General features: G+C 40.9%; 1 protein-coding gene across 2 annotated transcripts in view; it reads right to left on the reverse strand.

The window, feature by feature from the left end:
* Window positions 1–672: 672 nt before the first annotated feature.
* The window catches only part of Wdr26 (WD repeat domain 26), a 39,387-nt gene continuing 26,852 nt past the window's right edge, over window positions 673–13,207 (reverse strand). For both annotated transcript variants that reach the window (XM_051148051.1, XM_051148052.1), the window contains exons 10-14: window positions 11,330–11,475; window positions 9,914–9,992; window positions 8,701–8,830; window positions 6,515–6,700; window positions 673–1,801 (exon numbers count right to left, since the gene is read on the reverse strand). In XM_051148051.1, the coding sequence (XP_051004008.1) occupies window positions 1,776–1,801; window positions 6,515–6,700; window positions 8,701–8,830; window positions 9,914–9,992; window positions 11,330–11,475 (567 nt within the window). In that variant the 3' untranslated portion in view covers window positions 673–1,775. The remainder of the gene's footprint in view (window positions 1,802–6,514; window positions 6,701–8,700; window positions 8,831–9,913; window positions 9,993–11,329; window positions 11,476–13,207) is intronic.

Below are 13,207 nucleotides of genomic sequence, written 5' to 3' on the forward strand. Positions count from 1 at the left end.
AGTGGTGGTCTTTGCAAAATGAAGCTTAAAGGAACCTTTACACACCAGTTCGACAAAACAATCTGCCGGCTACCATCTGTCATTTCCTTACTATGGGCTTTGGAAGAATAAACACTATCTTAAGGCCAAATGTGTTTTCTTCTCCCTGTTCTTGATTTTTCTCTCCCTATATAACACTCCTGCCCCCACCACCAAATGGAAAGATTCGTCAAGGCAAGCCTGTCTTCTCTTAGGGCTCTGAAGGGGTGTGTCATGGTGTAAATGCAATGGACGTGGCTTCGCCTCAAGGGCAAGTTGGTACAAGATTATTTTCCTTCATGAGGATCTTACATTGGGGGTAATCCCACTCACTTCTTTTCCCAATAGCTGTGGTCACCCTGAATACCCTCTACTGAAAAATAGGAATTTCAAGAGAGACTGTCAGACCCAGCAGTTATGAGGCTTAAAACAAGCCACAAATATCAGGCTTATGTTAGATGTAAAGTCTTCAAAATGAGAAGTCTTTTTTTCCTATAAAGGAACCGGTCCCTTAAACTAAAAGGGAAGGGGGAGGGAAAGACTGTCCACAGCACCAGTTTGAGTGAGGTTCAGTATGGCAACATCTGAGAAGCAGAGAAGGGATCTTCTTTAAATCCAAGTATCCCTACATGTTGGACAATAAGGGCAATTAGGAGAAATGACTCGGATTTTAATTCCAGTTTACATGTTTGTAGCCTGCTGAACTCTTCTAAGATCCAACTACTCTAGGATCCCCAAAGTGGGTCTATCTTCTGATCTCAACTTTTGCTACATCACACAGAAAAAGACTCCCCCAAGTCCAGAAGAACTTGGAACAAGCTTTCTTGAAAACCTGGACTGACGGCTGATGTATTTCTTCAGTATCAAGACTGATGTTCCTTCAGAATAAAATAAAAAAGGGAACCTTCCAAGTGTCTGTCTGGCTTTCCTCCTGAGCACTGTCTCTGACCATGCCACGTCTCAGGTGGTACTCCACAAGAGCAGCATTACACTGCGTATCTGAGTCACAGAGGAAGCTGCTTTTTAAGCTGGTTTAGATTCCAAATGTATACAAATGAAGTCACTTTAATCCTATAAATACTTCTTAATTTATTTTTAAAAAATTGTGCTGTTAACCCTTTTACGGGGCAACAAGCTTTGTGAAAAGTACAAAACTTTTTGTCAAATGTGATATTGAGAGTGCTTTTGACATAGTTCACTGGTTTGTCATCCGATCAGTATATACTGCGCAACGGGCAAGGCTAGAATCCACGAACCAAGCTGCAAAGATCTCAAGCTAAATAAGGCGGAAAGATTTGGAGAAACAAAAGAAGGTTCTTTCCTGTCCAATGTATACTCTTCAGACTAATGAACTCTTCCTATCAAGCCTTCTAAACTGTTAAATAAAGTTTCCAAACAAGCATTTGAACTTCATTACACAGAAGAGCAACAAGAATGGTGTCCCACCAGACAAAAGGCAGGAGGGAAAAATATATATACTGAGTTCAATGGGTAAGCCTGAATGTAGCACAGTTCTTCACAACCGATGGGGGATAATTCAACATGGTGTCCAACAACGTTCTAACGACGTGCTTCATCAACTGGTTACTATGAAGCAAGGTGTAAGTGTTTGGCCCCAATCGGGCTTCAGAAATGGTTCTTTTTCATGACGAGCATGTCTGTCCAGCTATCAATCATGTTTGTTTGCACCAAATCCCAAGCCATTAAAATACGACTAATTTTAAGTTAAACAGAAGTCGTCTGCTCCAAATTCGCCATCAACTATCCATGCTACTGCATTCCTCTGAATGAAGACAGGATGAAAGGTGCAGAGAGAAAAAGACAGAAGGGAGGGAAAGAAAAAAAAAAAAAAAAAGATATCAGTTAGAAAGTTTCAAAATCTACATCAAGAAATAACAGCAGAATAAGTAACAATAAACAAATTCCTGTACTTTCATAATCATTAAACGTGCCCCCCTCAGATTTTAGGTTATAGATAATAAAGTCTAACCTCATAATTATTTTGAATAATGGAGAAAAAGAAACAAATAACGTTAGAATTTCCTATTTCTATGTTACTGTTTTTTTCGGGGGAGGGGTTGATACAAGGTCTCACTGTGAAGCTCTGGCTGGCCTGGTACTCACTATGCAGTCCAGGCTTGTCTTGAACTCACAGAGATCTACCAGCACTCTGCCTCTTGAGTGTTGGGGTTAAAGATGTGGGTAGCTATTCCTGACAGAATTCCCTATTCTTAAAATTAACCTTGAGATAATTAGAATAAGAAAATCTTGGCAGTTTACAGCAAAAAAAAAAAAAAAAAAAAAAAAAAAAAAAAAAAAAGAAAGAAAAACTTGGGTTATACAAGGTAGAGCTGTGCATTTTAACTGTGTACTCAATTCCTTCAGCTACTGAAGCTCCAAGTCTGCCGGATCATCCAGCTGCATTTGGGAGCAATTATGACCTTTATGAAGACATAGTTTGCTGGGCGTGGTGGTGCATGCTTTTAATTCCAGCACTCAGGGAGGCAGAGGCAGGTGAATTGTTTTGAGTTTGAGGCCAGTCTGGTCTACAAAGTGAGTCCAGGACAGCCAAGGCTACAAAGAAAAACCCTGTCTCAAAAAACAAACAAAAAACCAAAACCAAAACTGAACCCCCAAAAAGATACAATTCACATACCATAAAAATAAACTTATTTAAAATATTTAACAGTTTAGTATATTCACAGCTTTTACACTATCAGAATGCAAATTTAAACCAACTTCACCATCTTGTAGCAATCACACACATCCTTATAAAAAACAAAACAAGGCTGGGTGTGGTAGTGGAGGCCTTTAATCCCAGCACTTGGGAGGCAGAGTCAGGTGGATTACCTTGAGTTGGAGGCCAGCCTGGTCTACAAAGTGAGTCCAGGACAGCCAAGGCTACAGAGAAACCCAGTGTTGAAAAACCAAAACCAAACCAAACCAAACCACTTCTCTGATCTGTAAAGATCACTTCAGTATAAAATACAATTGCAGCACATGATATATTGGGCATATTTTTGTTTCTGGTATGTTTCATTAGCATGTTGTTTTCAAGGTTCATGCACCTTATATAGGATGTATAAATACTTTATCCTATTCCATTTTATACTGCAACACACAAACAAAAACCAGAAAGCAAGGCAATCAGTCTTGTAACTTATCACAAAAGATCAGCAACTTCTCTTTAAAATAAATTGTTGGGCTAGAAGCTAGAGTGATGGGTCAGCACTTAAAAACAATGGCTGTCCTGGCAGAGAATCCTGGTTCCCAGCATGCACATGGTGGCTTTTTAAAGTCTTTAACTCTAGTACTAGGGGCTCAGAAGGTGTCTCCTGGCCTTTGTGGACACCACACATGTGGTATAGGTTCATATTCAGGCAAAACACCCATAACACATAACAATAAGTTCATTTTAAGAACTTATTGGGGCCGGGCATGGTGGTGCACGCCTTTAATCCCAGTATTTAAGAGGCAGAGGCAAACAGATCACTGAGTTTGAGGCCAGCCTGTCTACAAAGCAAGTCTAGGACAGCCAAGGCTACACAGGGAAACCCTGTCTTGAAAACACACACACACACAAAACAAAACCCCAAACTTTATTGGGATAGTTAAGATGGCACCATGGGAAAAAGTACTTGTTGCTAACCCTGAAGAGCAGAATTCAATCAACAGAACCCACATGAGGGAAAGAAAGTGACTCTAGCACCTGTCTATGGACCTAAACGTAGCAAGTGCTTCTGTCACCCTCCTACACACCATGTATAAACCCGGCTTTATATGGTTTCAAGTATTAAATGACATGTAACGCCTTATGCTGCAGTCTTTCTTTTTTCGAGACAGGGTTTCTTTGCGAGATCGTGGCTATCCTGGATTTACTTTGTAGACCAGGCCGGCTTTGAACTCACAGCAATCCACCTGCCACTGCCTCCCAAGTACTGGGATTACAGGCGTGCGCCACCACACAGGCTTGCTACAAGTCTTTCAGTGTTATCTTTATCCCATTTATACTTTCAAATTCCTACAATTTAATTAGAAAAATAATAATTTCATTTTGTGTGTGTGTGTGTGTGTGTGTGTGTGTGTGTGAGAGAGAGAGAGAGAGAGAGAGAGAGAGAGAGAGAGAGAGAGAGAGAGAGAGAGAGAAGGATATCTCAAAAAGTAGTCCTTTTCTCTGAAATGAAAGGGACCTCCTTTAAACACTAAGGATGTCATTGCTCAGGTGTTGGCAAGCTCCCCAGTGTGCCTGCTGCTGGGGCTGGAGCTGCTTCTGCTGCCCCTGGTTCTGCAGCTCCTGCAGCAGCAGAGAAGAAAGAAGAGGAGGAGGAGTCTGAGTAGTCAGATGACATGGGATTTGGCTTGTTTGATTAAATTCCTGCTACCCTGCAAATAAAGCCCTTCTCTATGGATCTTAGGAAGGAAAGAAAGAAAATGATCACATTTTGGGGTTAGACCTATGTTGGTGCAGCATAATGGAAGTTGCTGAATTGAGCCTGATGCTGCAACTGAGCCAGTATTCGGTACACCAGATGAATTATCACAGTAACTAAAGTCACCAAGTAAAAAGGGTCCCCCACCCCCCACCACGAGACAGAGTTTCTTTGTATAACAGCCTTGGCTGCCCTGGAAATCACTCTGTAGACCAAGCTGGCCTCAAACTTACAGAGATCCGCCTGCCTCTGCCTCTCTTACAGGCCTGGCAAAAAGCACCTCTTATGTGACTGCTGTGTAACAGCACTCCTCACGAGATGAGGCTGCTATGATACGCCCAGGACTTTCTGACTTTTTCCAATCATACTCTGAATGAGGAATAAAATATAAAACTACAGATAATTATAGACACAGACCTCCAAAGATTGGCTTTTAGAGAATGTACCTTGAAACCTAGACAGCACGACCAGAAGTAAGGAGTTCTGTCCCTGGTTGACTTCCCAGGAATATCAGGTTGTGAGTGACCCAACAGAAAAGAGGCTCCCAAGCCCTGGTGACTTTGCTCAGTACGTCTCACATTCTCTTAGTCTCACTCCTGTGGGAACTTTTCTGTCTGTTGTTTGAGACAGGGTTTTTCTCTGTGTAGATCTGGCTGTCTTAGAACTTGATCTGTAGACCAGGCTGGGCTCAAGCTCACCTGCCTCTGCCTAAAGGAACGGCATCACCATTCCAGCCTCATCTGCATGGTTTTGGTTTTTGTTTAAAAGCTAAAACTGTTGGACATTTTTCTTACTAAATCATTTAGGTGGGAGGCTGGAGAGATAGGTGGCTTTACAAGTTGCCACTCTTGCAGAGGCCTGGCATTTGGTTCCCAGCACGCATGTCAAGTAGCATGGGCACACGGCACACACACGAGAAAAACAAAACAAAAACACCAACTATTTAGGTGGAACACACTGAACAAAACAATCTGTAAATAAATTATTTCCTTCTAAATGAGACATTTTTACTTGTTCTCTTTGAGAAAAAAAAAAGATATTTACATAAACTTTATTACTTCTCTCTAGTACTATTATATTTAATCAAGAATTTCTCCTCAGCTGTTAGCTTTATGACTTTCTTCATCTTCAAGTATCAAGGTGGTGGGAAAAACCTTCCAGACCTAGGCTTGCCGAAATGGCAGCATTCAACAAGTTAACGAGGTCTGCCATATTTTGGTTCCTTCCCTATAAAATGAAAATAAAAATGTTCTCTTACAAGACCATGAACATATGTGAGAGCAAATATACTCTGAGCATGCTACTTGGCACATAGGCAGCATAGGAAATTTTGGTTTCTTCCTCTTTTCCTCACCCTCAGACACACAGTTCACATTAGTAAGCTATACAGTGCTAACATATTAGAAAACCCCAAAATTCTGATCATTGCAGCTAAGTTTCTTAATTTTATACATTGCGTACTTCCCGTGTATATATGTTTCATGTAATATCATATTTATATAGCAGGATGAAACAACATTATGTGCATGCAGGTGGTAAGATGTGTGGCGATCAGGGGACAACCTTGGGTGTCAGTCCTTGCCTTTCAGCTCAAGAGACAGTCTTGTTCTCTGCTGCAGAGGCCCGGCTGGTTGGCTGGCCTGCTGCTCTGAGGACCCTCCCACTTGTCTACCTCCCATGTGCTTTACAGAGTCACATGCTCTTCACTAACAGCGCATGAGGTCTGGGGTCTTAACTCAAAGCCGCAAACTATGTGTGAAGCACTTACCAATGACCCATCTCTGAACCCAAAGGTCTTAAAAGTGATTATTACTCCAGCTAACTTGATGCAAACAAGGAAGTACGTTTTAGCTTACTTAAAAATTTTTTTATTAAATACTCTTTTTATTTTTTATATATACATTTATATTATACTAGTTTACTTTCTTAGATCTCTTAAGTTATTTCTATAAAGTGAGATTGATGAAATAAAAAATGTCCCATTTCATTTCAATTGTTATGTATAAGTATTGTTAAATCAGAGCAATGCTTCATCTGGAGAAAACAAGGACTGTGTATGGCCTTACCTTCAATATTCTGGTGGTCTATAAAAGGTGCTGGTCCCCATATTCTAACAGTGCCATCATCTGAGGCACTGGCCATCATGGATGGAATCTGTGGGTTCCAGCTAACACAATTTACTGTGCGCGTGTGCCCTGTCAGCTCCGCAATTGGCAGTTCGCTACGTTTGTGCCAGATGTAAACCTTGTGATCTGAATGTACAGCAATTCAGAGAAGTGTTAGAAAGCAGTGTTATTAACAAAATCACTGACCATAAATTATCATTTACTATACATAGAACAGGATTCTTCAATATTACAACTTACAGGAAGAAAAAAAATAAAATATGGATAGTTTAATAAATTAATTTTGTGAAAAGCTATGTTAATAATTCTACTTTTTTTCTGTTCAAGGCAACTAGGTCTAAAATCACAAAAACTATTTGCAATAGTCTGTCCATAGGTGACTAATGAATAGTTACAATCTGGGGCAAGATGGCTCAGCAGTTAAGAGTGCTTACTGCTCTTGTAGAGGACCAGAGTTCAAGTCCCAAGCACCTACATAAGGTGGCTCCTCTTCTGGCCTCTGTGGGTGTCTGCACTCACATTCGTGCATGCATACACAAACATACACAAAAACACATAGTAAAAAAAAAAATTTTTTTAAAACAAAAAACCCTCCAATTACAACAAAAGCATTTGAACATAAATTAGTCCAGAACAGAGATGACAATACATTCTGTGGAGATATTAGGTGACAGGAAAAAACAAGGTATCCGAACTGAAACAGCAACAACTAGAGTAAAAACTTTATTGGGAGTTTACAGAGTACTAAAAACTTTATGTAATTAAATTCTCACCATGCTATGAGTGAGTACTAAGCTTCTCTCATGCTATACAGACGATGGCTGAAGTTAAGCCAACTCTTATGATCTAAAATGCAATTAGGTCTCTTAACTGTAGCCCTGTTTAGGGATTATTGCAGACAACCACCTTATATCTGTACCTTATGTATAGTTTCTGGAAGATGATCATCTCATAAAGGGCCCATAAAAAAAAAAAAAATCAAATTCACTATAGCTAGCTGATAACGGTTCTAAACTAAGACCAGAACTCCAGGACAAACCAGCTGTTTATTATGACAATCTATTGGCCAACTAAGAGGTCAATGTGAAAGTCGGCTGGTTAGAGTGTCTGCCCCTGAGTATCAAGTGCCAAGGCTCAGGCACACCAAACCTGGTGATTAGTTATGTTTCAATGGATGAGCACAGGTTTGCTCATCACAGGTGTGATGACAGACATTCACCTTCGACTCCAGAATTGGGAGGTGACACATTTCTGTGAGAACACATGTTTGGGAAGGATATTTGCCGATGAAGAGGCAAAACTAGGACCTGCAGCCATCAAGGTTTATGATGGCTGTGTTCTGTGTGCTGCATCAGTCTGGCAAATATATGCCTATGGAAAGACAGTCTTCCTAGCGCTGTGATGAAAGGTGTGAGCCACATGCATGGTTCACCGTGTGAGGGACTGACCAAGGACTTTGGGTGTGCTGACAAACACAATACCTACTAAGTCAAATCTCCAGTCCTTACTTTTCCTATATACTGGGGTTTTCCCCCCATCTGGGTAGCCCTAGCTGTCCTGGAACTTACTCTGTAGGCCATGCTGACCTTGAACTCATGGAGATCTGCCTGTCTCTGCCTCCGCTTTCACAGTGCTAGGATTCAAGGCAAGTGCCACTATGACCAGCACACCTGTTACCAATCTTTGAAAAATACCAGTCCCATGGGGTAGGGTGGGGTGAAGAACGGACCCAAGTCTTATAGAAGTATAATGATTAAAACGAATCTTGATTGGATTCAAACATCAAGCATACTTTTAACTCATGGTTAGGGCAGGTACCAGGTACCACTGATCTGTAACAGTAAGGAGGGCTTAGCCACCAAACAGCAGCTTGGGGTCCTGGGTTCCATCACCAGCAACATAAAGGAAAATAAACAAGCAATCAAAAACAAAAACAACAAAAACATCAAGAATTAAAGCCATTGCCCAAAAAGTAACATTTAGAATGTATTGGATAATCAACTAACATATTTAATCTCACATCTTAGACTTACTGAGAAATATTGCCACCATGACAAGCTGGGAGAGAAGTACGGGCCTTTAAACCCATTAACCTGTGTGAACCAACAGCGACAGAAATACTTTACCTTCACTGCCACTAGCGATGAAGTCTTCATTATGGCCTCCAAAACATGAATGAATTGTGTAAAACCCTTGTGTAACACCTTGATATTTCCTTACTAAAACTCTGTCTTGCAAATCCCATAAATGAACTCCCTGTAACAAAAACAAAACAAAAAAAGTTTTGTTGCTGTTTTTTGAGACAGGGTCTCCCTATATAGCCTGGGCTGGTTCTACTAACCTATGTGTTTTTTTCTTTTTTCTTTAAAGATTTGTTCATTATTTATACAGCACTCTGCCTGCACGTATGCCTAAACACTAGAAGAGAGCACCAAATCTCATAGATGGTTGTGAACTATCATATGGTTGCTGGGAATTTGGGAATTGAACTCAGGACCTTTGGAAGAAGAGCTAGTGTTCTTAACTTCTGAGCTGTCTCTCCAGCCTGGTTTTTTTTTTGTTGTTGTTGTTTTGTTTTGTTTTTCTTTTTTAAAAGATAATCTCAGTGTGTGCCCCAGGGTCCCCTGGAACTGATATATCTTCCCAAATTAATTCTTTCTTTTCTTCTTCTTCTTCTTCTTTTTTTATAGTTACAAGAGTTTGCCTGTGTAGCCCTGGCTGGGGTGGAACCTGTGCTGTAGAGCAGGCCAGTATTAAGTGTTCCTCCACTACACCTGGCCCTCCCGAGTTCTTAAGAGCACAGGCATATACAGCACTCAGCTTAGTAATTCTCAACCTTCCTAACGTGAGTTGTTAATGCAGTTCCTCATGTTGTGGTGACCCTCAACCATGAAATTATTTTTGTTGCTACCCATTAACTGTAACTTTGCTACAGTTATGAACCCTAATGTAAATGTCTGGTGTGCAGGATGTGTGATAGTTGACCCCAAGAAAGAGTCATCCCAAACCCACAGGTTGAGAACCACGGATCTAGCCCCAGCTAGCTGAGAACTGCTACAGAGAACAGGCTGCTCTTAAATTCAGAGAACTCACCCATCAATTTCTGGGACAAAAGGTGCGGTCTACCACACCCAGTCTCAACAGAATTTACAGCAATTTGTGAAAATTCCTTTACTCATTGGAGTATTTTTATTTTCTATTTGTACAAAATGCTAGTATTTCAATTAACTTATAGCTAGTCTCTACACATTTAAATACTAAACACACTTACAAAAACTACAAAAGTAGATTTTCACTAAGCTGAATTTTTCTAAAAGTTGTAAAAAAAAACAAACATACCTGAGTTGCTACATTTAACAAAGCTAATCGGCCATTTTTTGAAATTGTAAATGACATAATAGGATGGTCTTCTTGTACTCTGTAATCAAAAACAATTTGTCAGGAAGAGCAAATGAAGAGTCAAGAATTTCAAATTATGAGAGACTATAAAATACTACATCTTAGCCAGGTGTGGTGGCACACGCCTTTAATTCCAGCACTCAGGAGGCAGAGGCAGGTGGATCGCTTTGAGTTTGAGGATAGCCTTGTGTACAAAGTGAGTCCAGGACAGCCAAGGCTACAGAGGAAATCTTGTCTCCAAAGACAAAACAAAACCCACCCCCAAAACAACTTAAAAAAAAAAAAAAAAAAAAAAAACCAAAAAACAAAACCCTACAGTTTAGATGGCATTTTTGCCTTATATATGTCAATCAGAATGAGTTAACAAGTGCCACCTAAATACCAATTGAAATTACCGATCAAAATAAAAAACAAAGAAAATTGCTTTTCTGGGGGCTAGAGACTTCTTCCAGAGGACCTGGGTTCAATTCCCAGCACCCACATGCTCCTCACAACTGTCTTTAACTCCAAATCTGACACCTGCATACAAACATATATGCAGGCAAATGCACATAAAATAAAAATAAATTATAAAAATATTGCTTTTCTGGAAAAGCCCAACTATATTTTTTTGGTTTTTTTGAGACAGAGTTTCTCTGTGTAACAGAGCCCAGGCTGGCCTCAAACTCACAGAGATCTGCCTGCCTCTGCCATCACACCCGGCATAGACACATTTAAAAAAAAAAAAAAAAAAAGATTTATCTATCTATCTATCTATCTATCTATCTATCTATCTATCTATCTATTTATGTTTACAGTGTTCTGCCTGCATGTGTGCCTGCAGGCCAGAAGAGTGCACCAGATCTCATTACAGATGGCTGTGAGGCACCATGTGGTTGCTGGGAATTGAACTCAGGACCTGTGGAAGAGCAGACAGTGCTCTTAACCTGAGCCATCTCTCCAGCCTCTTACACACATTTTTAAGAGCATTTATTTGTCTGTATGGTTGCTCTATCTGCATGTACACCTGCAGGCCAGAAGAGGGCAACAAATTAAATTATAGATGGTTGTGAACCACCATGTGGTTGCTGGGAATTGAACTCAAGGCCTCTGAAAGAGCAGAAAACGCTCAGTTCTTAACCACTGAACCATCTTTCCATCCACCACCCCCGCCCACTTTTTTTTATTTTGTTTTTTTCAAAACAGGGTTTCTCTGTGAGGCCTTTGCTGTCCTAGAAACTCACTCTGTAGACCAAACTAGCCCGGAACTCACAGTGATTCCCCACCTGCTTGTGTCCCGAGTCCTGGGATTAAAGGCAAGCACTACCATGCCTGGCTAATTTAGACCATTACTATCAGAAACAAAAGAATAGTTACATGTTTCTATCTGTAAGGTCCTCGAAGTTGTAGCCCCGGATTCTCTGGTGTGTGTCAGAAGCCAGTACAGTCTTCCCATCACTCAAGCACCACAGGCATTGCACTCTCACCCCCTCCCAGGAGTCCAAAAGATTTCCATCCAGGTCCTAAGCAGAAAAGAAACAAACAAACAAAAAACCACTCAGAAAACAGACCTGAAATAAATGCTTGGCAATGCCTTATGAGGACAGCTTGACAAACATCTTAACTAGTGGGACTTTTGACTACAGGTTTGTACTGCAACATATAAAACTGAGATAATGAAAAACAAGAACAATTAATAGCTTATAACCTGCTAAAATAAACTGCAATGAATTCTATAAGCTTTATCTTAGTGGAAAGTAGCAACTTATACCAGCTACCCAAGGAGATACTGGAATAGGAATGCCAGTGAGCTGCCCTTGAAGTATATCAAATGACCTACCCAGAAGAAAAGAGGCCTGTTGCATAGTCCATTGAAGTCTGCTTTATTCAACTACAAACAGCTGGGCGGTAGTGGCGCACGCCTTTAATCCCAGCACTCGGGGGCAGAGGCAGGCGGATTGCTGTAAGTTTGAGGTCAGCCTGGTCTACAAAGTCAGTTTAGGACAGCCAAGGCTACACAGAGAAACCCTGTCTCAAAAAACAAAAAACAAAAGCAAAAACAAAATCAACTACAAATAGTTTATCTAAATAAACACCCGAGGTAATACAGCGAGGAAAAAAAATTAAAAATAATCTGAAAACATCTATTAGAACCATGTGATCACTTAAATGACTGAAAAATTCTGTCATTCACTTTTTTGAGGACTTACTGATTTACTGAGGACTTACTGATTTGAAGTGTGTGTCTGGGGGCTGGAGAGATGGCTCAGAAGTTAAGAGCACTGGCTGCTCTTCCAGAGGTCCTGAGTTCAATTCCTAGCAACCACAGCTATCTACAAAGTGACTTGATGCCCCCTTCTGACCTGCAGATTGTACACACAGGCAGAGTACTATATAAATCTTTTTTTAAAAAAAAAGTGTATGTGTGTGTCTACATGAGGGTGTGTGCACACGGGTTCAGTTACCCACAGAACCCAGAGGGGATGTTGGATCCTCTGAAAACAGAGGTAGATGTGGTTGTGAGCCACCCAATATGGTGCTGGGAACCCAAGTTGTCCTGTGGAAGGAACTACATGCTCCACTGCTGGGCCATCCTTTCAGCTCCAGCATTTATTATTTTTATTTCTATTCGGTCTATTCAAATTCAGCATTCTTGTTTGTGGTTGTTCCACACAGCGTCTCACATACCTCAGGCTGACCTTGAGCATAGGATCCTACTGTTTCTCCCTCCCAAGTGCTAGAATTACGGTGTGTGCACCACGCCCAGTTTTACGGGGTCCTGGGGAGCACACCTGGAGCGCTGCGCATGCTAGCCAGACATTCTATTACCTGAGCTACATCTTCATCCTACCAACACTGTTTATTTCTTGAGATGGGGGTGGGTGGGTGTCACTTTTAGTCTGGGCTGTTATCTAACTCACTAAAGGCCAGGCTACCCTTTAACTCTTTGCAATTTTACTGCCTTAGCCTCCCAAGTGTAGGAATTACAGGCACAGGCCACCATGCCTGGCTAGCTATGTTTTATTTATGAAGGCCTAAATCCACTCCAAAGAAATTGCTGAACCTTTCAGTCCAATAAATTAGTATCTTTGTTTTTGAGACAGGGTCTCACTCTGTAGACTTGGCCTAAAACTCAGAGATCTACCTGCCTCCCAAATGCTGGTATTACAGCCACCATGTCCAGCTAATTCTATGCTTCTCATGAATACCTGAAAGGGTATTAAAAATAGGAAGGAGAGTTGGGCGTGGTGGTGT

This window comes from Acomys russatus, chromosome 6 (genome assembly GCF_903995435.1).
Source record: "Acomys russatus chromosome 6, mAcoRus1.1, whole genome shotgun sequence".
Classification (NCBI taxonomy): domain Eukaryota; kingdom Metazoa; phylum Chordata; class Mammalia; order Rodentia; family Muridae; genus Acomys; species Acomys russatus.